Source organism: Petromyzon marinus, chromosome 3 (assembly GCF_048934315.1).
Source record: "Petromyzon marinus isolate PM22_M1 ecotype Great Lakes invasive population chromosome 3, UKy_Petmar_22M1.pri1.0, whole genome shotgun sequence".
In the NCBI taxonomy this organism is placed as follows: domain Eukaryota; kingdom Metazoa; phylum Chordata; class Hyperoartia; order Petromyzontiformes; family Petromyzontidae; genus Petromyzon; species Petromyzon marinus.
Genome location: NC_133669.1, coordinates 21,111,281 through 21,124,618, shown reverse-complemented (window position 1 = coordinate 21,124,618; position 13,338 = coordinate 21,111,281). Strand labels below are relative to the sequence as shown.

Here is a 13,338-nt window from a genome sequence, read left to right as displayed (position 1 = left end):
GACGATTCCGCACCCACCCCCCTCCCCCCACGCAATCCCTTTGCTCATGGCTACGTTAGACGAGGCGGTGATGCGGTCTCGTCCCTTTGGAGTGGTGGGGGGGGGCGTGCGCGCGGTGGCGGAGCGATATAATCGGTGCGTCGCCGGAAGTGACTCCTTTCTCTCCGGGTGTCTCGGTGAGGCTGCAGGCGGCTTTTTTGCGGCTCGCGGTGGAGGCTCGTGATAATCGCAATTTTTAAACAAAATGCACGTTCGAACGCTTGTTAGTGTAAAAGCAAAAGTTGCCGGCCGAATAAGAGAGCCGCCAGAGTGTTTTGGTTTTAGGGGGTTTGTTGCGTTCGCCTATTTGAGAGTGTAGAGGCGGGTAGGCCTAAGGCTTTAAGGCCTTGCGCGGGACACGTGGCTTGCGAGTTGCGAGATTGTGTGAATGTTCTTTTAATTCGTTATCAAAGGGCTAAAATAACTATTGTTGTTACGAAGTTATGTTGTCGGGCGATATAAATTGTAATTTAAACGCGGGATGGAACTGGCAAGTTATGTATGCCGCTGCAAGGGTTTTTGTGAATCGCAGAGCGTTGAGCCGAGAGTGATATCAACAGTAATTGTGTAGCCATTACATATCGAGATGCTCCGGAGCTGAATTAAGGGATGAGTAGACGGTTTAAGAAAACTTTATTGGGGGGGGGGGGGGGGGGGACGCGTTATTACAATATTCTCAAGGCCCTTCCACGTTTACTTCGTGACTTGATTATAGTCGCATTTACATTCTTATAGGAGAATAACTGATTCGACTGGCACTTAATACAGTTCTCTATCACGAGCTGCAGTTTTTGTCTCGGCGTTGTGAAATCATTCGACGCGGCTGCAGTCGATGCATTAAGACCGCCCGCATGTTCTCACGGTGGTTGCTGTTTGTGAAGCCATGTGTTTATGGGGATTCCTTACCGTGCAGCGGTACCGATGCTAACCCCTAGTGAACGGTGGCACCACTAAACGCCACAACTGTAACGTAACTTGAACGAATCTCAACTGTGTAATCCCGGGGCCGTCAATTTCACGGCAGTAATGCTTTAATAATGTATTTTTAAAACGGCATGGGTTAATGTTTTTCCGGTCGCTTTCGTTTTGCGTATGTGTCAACGTTCCAGGGCGCTGGAGTGCATATACAATCCTGCACATGCATGTTTACGTATCTTACAACTTAAGCGACGTGCTGTTTCGTTCTTTTCCAGAACTTGAGCCACAATGCCGGTGGCCAAGTCGTGGGTGTGCAGTAAGACCTACGTCACTCCTCGCCGTCCATTCGAGAAGTCTCGCTTGGACCAGGAGCTTAAGCTCATCGGTAAGCAAGCGGCAAGGCCGCCGTGATACCTGGCGAGCATCGTCTTATTATCTCTTGCACACTTTCTCACGTTTCTTCGCCTCAACTCCCAGTGTCTCGCGATTCGTATGAACCCGCGTTAGTGCAAAATGTTCAGAAGAAACATGCCTTTTAGTCGATGTACAGCGGTTTTGTTCATCCACTGCTGGATTAGGGCTTTGTGGGCTTAATTTGACCATCGTAGTCTTTATTTAGACTGGTGGAATCCGATGAGCTAAGAAGCTCTTTTTCACAGATGTCCAGTATGGGCGGGTCGGCAAATTACGACAGCATACTTCTACACGATGGTCGGCGATAAACGTGTTTGTGCGAGGTGCTCACTGATCCAAGCACTATCTCCAGGCTCAGCGCTGCTGAGCTTTAATTCTGTTAAGACTGGGCATGATGGGTTGTGGGTAATAGACTTAAGAGGCGCTTTAATCCTCTTATTGCATTGCCTACGTGTGTGCACAGGCGAGTATGGGCTGAGGAACAAGCGCGAGGTGTGGCGTGTCAAGTTCACCCTGGCCAAGATCCGCAAGGCCGCCCGCGATCTGCTCACGCTCGACGAGAAGGACCCGAGGCGCCTGTTCGAGGGTGAGCCCCTCCCCGTGGACCCTAAAACGACGTCCCCCTCTACACTGGGGGTTCCTCAAAAGTTCCAGCTACCCCCCCCCCCCCGTTTCAATAAAGATTTGGATGTGGAATGTTTGATTGGCGAGGACTTAACAAATGGTATTTTGACAACTTTGGTTATCGTTCGAAACACCATTTGTGGTGAAGTTGCTTACATCAGATGCAGTGGTATGGGAGCAACTTAAGTCACCCCCATTTCCCTTGAGCAGAGTTTAATCCTAGTAAGCAGTCCTAAAGTCATTTTATAGTGCTCTGATCTATTCTGATCCAAAGACACACCATTCTGGGTCTCTTGGACTCATGGTTGCATATTTTGGTTAGTTACGAGTGCTGAGCAATAGGTGTTCTATGGAGACACTGATCCCTGCCATAGAAGTGTAGGATTTCCCCATCTGACAGGGTCACTAACGGATATGCACATCACCCACCATTCACGTGAGACACCCGCTTATTGGTGGTGCATTCAGAGCTTTTAAACGTTCTGGACTGCTGTCTTGCCAAATGTTGATCCTAATGTGTGTGGTCTGCCCTTACGTAATATTATTTCTACATACCCTTTGTGTACAGAATCTTTGAGATACGGCTGCATTTAGGCTCAATATAATTCCACCTTGTGTTGCACCCGTGCCAATCACAGGTAACGCCCTGCTGCGTCGCCTCGTGCGCATCGGAGTGCTGGACGAGTCCAAGATGAAGCTCGATTACGTGCTCGGCCTGAAGATCGAGGACTTCCTCGAGCGTCGGCTGCAGACGCAGGTGTTCAAGCTGGGCCTGGCCAAGTCGATCCACCATGCCCGCGTGCTCATTCGCCAGCGCCACATCCGGTGAGGGGACGGCCCACCTGTGACTGACGAGTTCGGCAAGGTCAATTCGACGCATGTCGTATACCTTGCGCGTTTTTCGCGAAGCCTCGTGGCCCGCTTTGACAAGGAGGCAGGGCAATGACACCGCCGCGGAGTGAGTATTTGTTACCAAATCTGATAATGCACGCTCAAAGAAAAATGCACCCCAGCGCCAATTAGCTTGTGTAGATGTTTGTCTCAAGGTGCAATTTTTATTATTTGTCATTGACGATTTAAAATGAGTGGCATCACTAAATTGGCATACTGTATTGATTGACTTGACTGGACATTTTAATGTCATTCACTTACCAAGATTAAAACTCCTTGGCGATCAGCCCGAGACAGTCTGGCTGCATTTCTGATGTGAAAGCTCCTTAATTTTGGGCTGAGTTTAAGTATTTAAATATTCATATTAGAGGTTTTTGGGTTAGAGCGTGTAAATATGTGTCATTAAAACCCGCCACCATCCGACACAGCCAACTAGTAAGGGTTGTCACGTTCTTTTTACCCAAAAACCTCTGGATTATATTGGTCGCGAAAGCCTAAGTGTTAAACAGTATTGATCTATATTGGCCAAGCAACTCATTATTAAGTTCTAGATTTAAAGCTTTCGTGACTGCTAGGATCCATACTCTTTGGTTCTATTGGGTAAAGTCACGTAGGTGAAAATAGATTATTTTTTATAAATTTATTTTCACCTACATGACTTTACCCAATAGAACCAAAGAGTCCTTATTAAGTTATCGTCACAAGCCACTGTAAACATTTTGCCTGTTGTGCAAAACCCTTCAGTTTGTTATTTAAAGTAAAGCAACAGAAAACATGACTTTAAGGTGTTTATGCAACTCGCCCTGAACAGTCAGTCCAGGAATTGTATTATTAAAATGTCTTTGGTCAGAGTCATCCAGTATAGATGACCATTCAGACTCATTGTTCCAAAGCCCTGACTGCCAGAATATTAAGTGAAAAGATAAAAAAAAAATTAGGTCTGCAACCTGCTTTGTTTTACCACCACCTATTGGGCAGCTTAGACTTGTGGCTATTTGCCTAAAACATGTTGGGTAAAAATAAAAATCCCTTTTTACCTTTCTAACCTTTCTACCCCAGCAGCAATCCTCAACGAAGCGACATTGCCCCCCCCCCACCCCCTAATTATTTGTCGCACGACTGTCACTTGAATTTTCGGTGTTACACAGCAACCGGCATTTCTCACCCCATGTTGTCTGTGCCGTTGACCGTGCCCCACCCACCACCACAGTGTGCGCAAGCAGGTTGTGAACATCCCGTCGTACATGGTGCGCCTGGACTCGCAGAAGCACATCGACTTCTCCCTGCGCTCGCCGTACGGTGGCGGCCGTCCTGGCCGCGTCAAGAGAAAGAACATGAAGAAGGGCCAGGGTGGCTCTGGTGGCGCGGATGAGGAGGAGGAGGATTAAAAGAGATGGTACCACCTGCCACTTCTCTATTGGCGGTGTGGCATGCACTGATCAGGGGATGGGGTGGGGTCAGCCTGTTGTCTCGTGAAATCTTCGACAATAAACTGTCAAATTACACGCTCGCGTTCCTTTGTGCTTGTTTGACTTGACAGTGTGAAATGTCCATTCCTACCAAGCAATGACGTTTATCAGAAACAGACGATGTGGAAAAACTGAAAAGTGTATAGTAGTCCCTCGATTAAGGGTTTTAATCCATTGAAAATTACTGTTAACTGAAATAACTCGTATATAGGAATTATACGAGTCTGCAAGAGAGCTGTTCCACTGCCAAAACAGAATATGTAAAACAGCCAGTCGAGGTCTGAACCCTCAATTGGGCATCGCTGATTAGCTGAGGCATGTTCAGCCCATTTACGAGCGCTCTGATTGGCCGAAATTGGCACTACGGTGCATAACGGCATGCATACCGTGAAAACCATGAGGGTCCTATGGGAGGTGAAACGTTTACCAAAAACCCGTTAACCAATGTCACTTAATGTAGGGATTGCAGAACTGAACGATTATAAACTTAACAGTTGTGAGATGATGGCTGCTCACATGTATGGACCAGACTGGTACTTAAGTGGCAATTAAAGGAGAACACCCAAAAGGAAAGAGTGAGATTGCCATTAGAGATGGCAATGAAGTGGGGAAGGGCTTTATACAGCAGTTGATGGTCCTTGAGCGATATATACTTGACACCTAATGTGGATACATTCTCATCAGCGAGTGCGGTGGGCAACACTGCCCTGCCGTTTGTTTCTCCAGTACTGATCATGCAAGTATATACAAGGGCAGGTCCAGGGCTCTACTCTTTGACCCCAATCCTTGCCTTGCCACCACAGTCAGTTTAAGATGTTTTTTGTTGCGGTTGCACCCGATTCAATAGCCGAATGGCTCTCAGGACTATACCAAATAAATTGAAACTGAAATATTCCAGGGTTATTAAGCCACAATTGGGGAAGAATAGTTGGTTTCCCCGTCTCCAACAACCTCAACAGGAAATCACCTGGTCAAGTAAAGGAGTGGTGACAATGTGGTTAGCATGGTTTTGTTGTGAACGCAGCGACCTGATATTCGATTCCCGACTGTGGCTCACGTAAGTGGTGAGTCATACCTGGGCCCCCACTTTTCCCCAACCTACAGTTACCAGCACGGCAACGTATGGTAAACAACCCCGGGGACCGACTGTGGGGTGGCCTTGATCCAGCAGTGCATTGACGGTGCTGTAAATTAATAATTTACTGTTATGGACATCAAAAGTGTCATCCCCCCCCGACTGCTCTCATGAGTCCGGTGTGCTTGAAACGTTGATATCCATGGTAATATCGTCCAGAACATCAGGATGTTACAATGTTTGATGTGAGGGAGGATGTGGAATAACAAAAAATATTTTATATAAAAAAGTATCACCCATGTCTACTGGCAGTTTTAGTCCAGGGGTAAGAAAAAAATACAACGCACAAAAGCAGTGCCAACAATTGCCTTTATTGGGATTTTTGTTCAACTCCCTGAGTGTTTAGACGTGTGGGAAGAAAACTAGTGCCGGGGGGGGGAATTAAATCCCCGCACAGATGGAATATAGATGGCAATTCATCCACTTGCTGTACTGCCAAACCCTAGCAAGTCCAGAGATGATAACCTCAACGCCGAAGGACGGAGGGAATTTCACAGATGTGCATGTGCTGCGACCACCACCTGGCCAAGCTCCACATTTATGGACATATATACGCCCAATTTGTAATTAGTTTAGTATGAATATGCTTACTCTCTCTGGTTCTTTCGGTTAAGTCACGTAGATAGAAAAAATAATTTAAAAAAGAAAACCCGACGTTTCGGTCGCAACACAACCGTCCGTCTTCAGGTGAGAAAAAAAGATCTGTTGTGGCTTTATATAGGTACGGGAGGTGGGGGGGGGGGAGTTTGGCTGTCGGAGTTCACAGTGGAGAGGAGGGAAGGATTTGTGGTGTGCAGGAACGGGTGGGGCTAGAGAAATTAGCAAGTAAATGGACTTGTCGTACATGTCATCGGACGACGACAACCAGGTGGGCGAGTGAAAATAATAGTTAAAACTTGACGCGATTTATCACATCCTTCCAATGATTGCTCAATCTGAATCCATCTTCTCGATTGAAGTTTTGTCTGTGTTTGTATATCTGGATGGCATCATGAACAAATCTCTAATGGTGACCCGAGGGTTTGCAGAGCACCTTGGTCTCGGAGAAACCAATGTCATGTGTGCCCACAGCATTGAAACAATGATCCGCCACCGCCGAGGAGTTGGTTCTGCCGTGTTTTAAATCCGCTTTGTGTTCGCGAACCCGGTCTGAGACACGTCGCTTCGTTTCACCAATATAACTGCTGCCGCAGACACAACTCAGTTTATAGACACCAGAACACTGCATGTCGGGAATCGCATCCTTCACCGATGGGATCAAATCACGGATTTTCTGTACTGTATTGAACCGAACTTGGATCTTGAGTTTGTTTAAGATTTTGGAAATCCTTTTGGTGACCCCTGCTACAGTGAGAGAAACAAGTATTTGATCCCCTGATGATTTTGTACGTTTGCCCACTGACAAAGAAATTATCAGTCTATAATTTTAATGGTAGGTTTATTTGAACAGTGAGAGACAGAATAACAACAAAAAAAATCCAGAAAAACGCATGTCAAAAATGTTATAAATTGATTTGCATTTTAATGAGGGAAATAAGTATTTGACCCCTCTGCAAAACATAACTTAGTACTTGGTGGCAAAACCCTTGTTGGCAATCACAGAGGTCAGACGTTTCTTGTAGTTGGCCAACAGGTTTGCACACATCTCAGGAGGGATTTTGTCCCACTCCTCTTTGCAGATCTTCTCCAAGTCATTAAGGTTTCGAGGCTGACGTTTGGCCACACGAACCTTTAGCTCCCTCCACAGATTTTCTATGGGATTAAGGTCTGGAGACTGGCTAGGCCACTCCAGGACCTTAATGTACTTCTTCTTGAGCCACTCCTTTGTTGCCTTGGCCGTGTGTGTTTGGATCATTGTCATGCTGGAATGCCCATCCACGTCCCATTTTCAATGCCCTGGCTGAGGGAAGGAGGTTCTCACCCAAGATTTAACGGTACATGGCCCCATCCATCGTCCCTTTGATGTGGTGAAGTTGTCCTGTCCCCTTAGCAGAAAAACACCCCCAAAAGCATAATGTTTCCACCTCCATGTTTGACGGTGGGGATGGTGTTCTTATGGTCATAGGCAGCAGTCCTCCTCCTCCAAACACGGCGAGTTGAGTTGATGTCAAAGACCTCCATTTTGGTCTCATCTGACCACAACACTTTCACCCAGTTGTCCTCTGAATCATTCAGATGTTCATTGGCAAACTTCAGACGGGCATGTATATGTGCTTTCTTGAGCAGGGGGACCTTGCGGGCGCTGCAGGATTTCAGTCCTTCACGGCGTAGTGTGTTACCAATTGTTTTCTTGGTGACTATGGTCACAGCTGCCTTGAGATCATTGACAAGATCCTCCCGTGCAGTTCTGGGCTGATTCCTCACCGTTCTCATGATCATTGCAACTCCACGAGGTGAGATCTTGCATGGAGCCCCAGGCCGAGGGAGATTTACAGTTCTTTTGTGTTTCTTCCATTTGCGAATAATCGCACCAACTGTTGTCACCTTCTCACCAAGCTGCTTGGCAATGGTCATGTAGCCCATTCCAGCCTTGTGTAGGTCTACAATCTTGTCCCTGACATCCTTGGAGAGCTCTTTGGTCTTGGCCATGGTGGAGAGTTTGGAATCTGATTGATTGATTGCTTCTGTGGACAGGTGTCTCTTATACAGGTAACAAGCTGAGATTAGGAGCACTCCCTTTAAGAGTGTGCTCCTAATCTCAGCTCGTCACCTGTATAAAAGACACCTGGGAGCCAGAAATCTTTCTGATTGAAAGGGGGTTAAATACTTATTTCCCTCATTAAAATGCAAATACATTTATAACATTTTTGACATGCGTTTTTCTGGATTTTGTTGTTGTCATTCTGTCTCTCACTTCAAATAAAACTAACATTAAAATTATAGCCTGATCATTTCTTTGTCAGTGGGCAAACGTACAAAATCAGCACGGGATCAAATACTTTTTTCCCTCACTGTATGTATGGTTAAGGTGATGGTTTTGATTGAGTCCTCAGATGGTTCTCTACCCATGGTTGGGGATGCAGCTTTGCGGATTGTGCGGTCAGAATATCCATTCCTCCTGAGAGCCTGGCATACATGTTCAAGCTCACTGGCTAGGTGGTGCTGGTTGGAGATGGTGTAGTGTTTTGATGAGGGAATTATTCTGGGCTGGATGGTGGTGGGAGTCAGGCTTTAGATAGGCATCCGTGTGGGTGGCTTTCCTATAGACAGTGTCCCAACGAGCCATCAGGTCTCTTCTCGATCAAAACATCCAGGAATGGTAGCTTGCAATCATTTTCAACTTCCATGGTGAATTTGATAGATGGGTGTATGGAATTGATGTGGTTGAGAAATCTGTGTAGTGCCATCCGGCCACGTGGACAGATGACGAACGTGTCATCTACGTATCTCTTCCACAAGGAAGGACGTCGGGTGTATGTCTGGATGGCATCTGTCTCAAATTTCTCCATGAAAATGTTCGCTACCACTGGTGATAGGGGAGAGCCCATTGGGGTACCTTCATTCTTATTGTTGCAGTCGAAACGTCGTGATAATTTTATTGTTTTATATTTTTAAATTATTTTATTGTTTCCCTTCTACGTGACTTTACCGAAAGAACCAGGAATATGAATCCCTGCAGTCACGAACGCTTTAAATAAAAATTTACCTTCATTCTGTTTGTAGAAAGTACCAATTATTGCAATAGTATCAGGTACGGGTACCTTGGTGGAGAGAAAGACAACATCGAAACTGACAAGTAAATCATCCGGGGCCAGTGATATGTCCTTGATTAGTGAAACCAAGTGGGCCGAATTAAGTACAGCTGAGGCGGTCTTGTCCGTGAAGGGAAGCAGAGTCTTCACAGCTGTTTACCCAGAAAAGCCTCACCGAGTCTCACGACTCATTTTCAGGAGGGTCTTGCCAACTTATCACATTCGGGGAGGGGGGAGGGGGGGGCGGATGATTAAATTTGTAAATTCTATTTGATATGGCAGGGGTCAGTCCATCTATAGGAAAACCTTTGTGTTGCGACAATGCTTGTCTGTATTTCCGCGTTTCTCAAAGCCCAGGGCTGATGCGAACTGAACGAGGCAGCTCGTGGTGGCTCGAGTGCCATGGGGAGGACATGCCGCGTCGCGCCTGGAATGCAGACAAGCCCTTCGCACAATTACCCTTTTGCACGTTACTCACACTCGCACCCGCAGTGGCATCAGCCCTCGGGGGAGGAGGAGGGGGTGCTCGGCGATACTGCAGCCGAGGCGCGTACGTAATCCCCACGCGTATGTTGTTTAACGAATGCATTTATTCGTTGCCGTGATGTACGACAAGCTCTGGACACCTCTCGGTTGTTCGCGAGTCGGTTTTAGATGGCTGCATGCACAGGTGCCTCCTGCCAATCCACGGCTTGGATGGGGGCCTCACCACGTCGTGTAGGTCCGTCACGCTGCCTGGCGTGGGTTGGAGAAGGCATAGATGTCGGAGCATAGAAGTACAGTACAACAATTTTTTTTACTGATCTTCCCTCTGATGTCCATCACGCAGCCATGGTTTAGTCTGTAGCCTAAAAAGACGTGTGCAGTGATATAAAAATATATTTTTAATATGTTGAAGGTTACTGAAGCTCATCGTCCAATTTACCTACAGTTATACTGGAGGGCATAACTGCAGCTGGAAGAGCCAGTGGGGCGTGTGCCTATAAACATTAAGCTATTTGACTGAGGACCCAAGCCTTATAAAGGGGTTGCTGACAGATACGTTTGATGGGTACGAACTTTCAACACGAAAGCATTTTGCGATTGGAGTGACATCATTAAATCCAGGTGTTAGAGAGCACACCAACTCCCAACATGTAATCGTGGGAAAAGTATACGGTACTTATACGGTGCTTTAATGTTTAATTTTGCACATTATTTCGCCAATAATTGTTTTATATAACCTTCGAAAATCATTATGGCTGAATTGTTTGTTTTTATATCCTGACAAGAGTTGTATTTTTTACATTGCACCCCAGGTGTCGTTTACAATAGAGATGCTGTCTCGATGGTCTCCTCGTCATACAGCAGATGATAATTGTGAAAAGCCAAATAATTTTAATAATTACGTGGACAAACATTAATAAACAGAGATACCTCCATCTCTCTCCACATAACAACAGCACCAATTATGTACCTGGCAACCTACGAGTCTTAAGACTCGCTTTTAAAGAACATTCTCACATTGAAATGTTTAGCCAATTCCATATTTAATAGTCCATGAGCTTATATACTCCTTCTACTATTTATTTCACCAGGTAAGGCCCACTGATCTACATACAGTAGCTCTTTTTCAGAGGCGACCTGACCACAAATGATAGCTCAACGAAGTGGCTCATCACGTGGGCATTTATAGCAGCCAAATAATCTAAAGGCGTGTTTCTAAATGGAGAGGAGAAAACCAAGAGGACCCGGATAAAAATCCACACGACCACGGGGAGAGAGACACACGCAAACTCCAAATATACAGCAGCAGCAGGCGTCAGGGTCGGGATCCAACCCGCGACCTGCTGTATACCAGGCGAGGTAGTTAACATCTCCTAGCCACCGTGATGTTGATGATGAGAGAGAGAGACACGCAAACTCCAAATATACAGCAGCAGCAATAGTCAGGGTCGGGATCCAACCCGCGACCTCCTGTATACCAGGCGAGGCAGATAACAGCTTGCCACCGTGGCGCCAGGTGCTCTTTAACCAACATTATCTAGGCCAGATTGCTGATGAGACACAACAAGTAAACAAATAGCCTCAAAAGGTCCAAAAACAAATGCCGCTGAATAACATTTTGTCCAGAAGGCTCACAAGCGAATGGGGCTAAGATATGTTTTACCGTGTACGTTGAGAGACAGATATTTGTGTATTCCGTTTATTTATTTAAATCTCAGCGTGGCAGACAGGCCCAGCAGCTAGTTAGTTATTTCTGTTAGCTCGGAGCAAACAGCAGCAGTGTCATGGTGCCACACACACACACGAGCCTTGTGAGTGCCCTGGTATCCACACACACGAGCCTTGTGAGTGTCATGGTACCACACGCACACGAGCCTTGTGAGTACCTTGGAGTGGGCGTGCAACGACGTGGCATGTTTGAGAGTGGGGCAGCTTTATCTGCCCAACTGTTAACGGAATGATGGGCCGAAGAGAGTTCCACAAATTGGCAAGTAACACTTTTAGCACACCTGTCCCCCTCGGCCTCCACACGCCCGATCCCACCACCACCACCAGGAGATTCGATGCACTGTCACGATTTAAAGTCAATGTTCGATTATTATTTAGGGTTTTGGTTGTATGGGGGGTTTTAGTTCCTTATACTGTCCGGCTCGATTTAAAATAAAAAAATTAATAACACAGTTGATGAGTCTTATTCGTATGGTTGATGTTGACCAGAGGTCAGCAACCTGCGGCCCTTTAAGGAATTCCTTCGTGACGTTTTAAAAAAAAAAATTAAGGACCACCGTCTCTCGTATTCACATTGAATTGCCGCTCTCGAACGTTGAATTTTTATACCGAATTCTTTTTAAAATGGCACTTCTTGTTATTTTGGTTGCCTACCCCCTGATGTAGAGCGACAACTAAAATTTTACATCCAGGTGGTTGAGCCAAATGATTGCGCCAGGAGTAGCGAAGCGCATCGTTTGTGCGACGATGCCTCCCATTCCGGTTTGTGAATCGGGCATTGAGTCGTTGTCATACGGTCCACGGTTCTGTTGGTTGCCGAGTACAGTCTGTACTGCTCTAAAGCGTGATGTTTTCATAACGCGAATTCGACGAAACGCGATGAACGTATTAGGGAACACATTTGTTTTTTTTAGATATATATAACGCGCATGCGAATTGGTTATAACGCGATCGAGTGAACGGAACTACGTCGCGCGAGTTGAAATAAGCGGTTGAAGGGCCAATGCAGTTTCGGGAGCTTCGCAAGTCTCTACGCGATCCACCAACCCTTGCCCCCAAAGATATGGGTAACAGGCGCGCACCAGCACACCGGTTCACGACCCTTTGGGCAAAAGGACCTTTAGTTCACGCGAGGTGGGGATGCGACATCCGTAAGCCGCATTTCCCGAGCGAGGTTTCTGGAGGGTCTTAGGTGTTTCATTTAAAACCGTGGCAGTTGTTGTCGATGGTTAGTATGGAGGGGTTCAGGCACACTGGCAACCCAAATTAGACACAGATGAGCATCTCAATCACGTGGGATTTCTGCTTTAAAACGGTCAAACAGCTGCAGATCAAAAGTAGATAAGGGCTATGATGAATACACGCAGCAGCTGCTGCTGCTGTTGCTGCTGCTCCACCGCTTCACACGTGTACAGCATCGTGCAGCCGCCTTCAACACACAGCTCCTGTTACAATCCAACACGGGTACAGATGCACCCAACGCATGTACGGCTACATCATGTGTAGCTACAGCTGCATGATGCGCACGCAATATATATAAGCGCCTCCTTAACACGTCGGCTTTCGCGATCAATATTATCCATAAAGGGTTTTTTTTCTGCGTTAGATCGCATGAATATAAATGTGATGACATCACCTTTACCCTATTTAATACCGGAATAGGAAGACTTATTCACAATTCTGGCAAATCGCCTGGCGAAGCTGGTTGTCGTAATCACCAGCGAAGCGTCGTACTCGAATTGTACAGTGAGGGAAAAAGGTATTTGATCCCCTGCTGATTTTGCACGTTTGCCCAAAATTATCAGTCTATAATTTTAATGGTAGGTTTATTTGAACAGTGAGAGACAGAATAACAACAAGAAAATCCAGAAAAACGCATGTCAAAAATGTTATAAATTGATTTGCATTTTAATGAGGGAAATACGTTTTTTGACCCCCTCTC

At 46.2% G+C, this 13,338-nt stretch overlaps 1 protein-coding gene across 2 annotated transcripts; it reads left to right on the top strand.

Moving 5' to 3' along the window:
- Positions 1 to 94: 94 nt before the first annotated feature.
- On the top strand, positions 95 to 4,391 carry RPS9 (ribosomal protein S9). Of its 2 annotated transcripts, none has more exons than XM_032978909.2 (5): positions 95 to 176; positions 1,233 to 1,342; positions 1,835 to 1,957; positions 2,634 to 2,820; positions 4,097 to 4,391. In XM_032978909.2, exons 2-5 carry the CDS (start codon positions 1,246 to 1,248, stop codon positions 4,272 to 4,274), a joined length of 585 nt encoding a protein of 194 aa, XP_032834800.1. In that variant the 5' UTR covers positions 95 to 176; positions 1,233 to 1,245; the 3' UTR covers positions 4,275 to 4,391. The 2 variants fall into 2 exon arrangements, with proteins under 2 accessions (XP_032834800.1, XP_032834807.1); XM_032978916.2 differs by lacking the exon at positions 95 to 176 and adding an exon at positions 187 to 246.
- Positions 4,392 to 13,338: the final 8,947 nt, after the last annotated feature.

Excerpts from the sequence above, each read along its gene's own strand:
- RPS9 (XM_032978909.2), top strand. The coding sequence starts at position 1,246 with ATGCCGGTGGCCAAGTCGTGGGTGTGCAGTAAGACCTACGTCACTCCT. Across the intron at positions 1,958-2,633 it reads CCCGAGGCGCCTGTTCGAGG|GTAACGCCCTGCTGCGTCGC; the intron begins GTGAGCCCCTCC and ends TGCCAATCACAG. Across the intron at positions 2,821-4,096 it reads ATTCGCCAGCGCCACATCCG|TGTGCGCAAGCAGGTTGTGA; the intron begins GTGAGGGGACGG and ends CCACCACCACAG.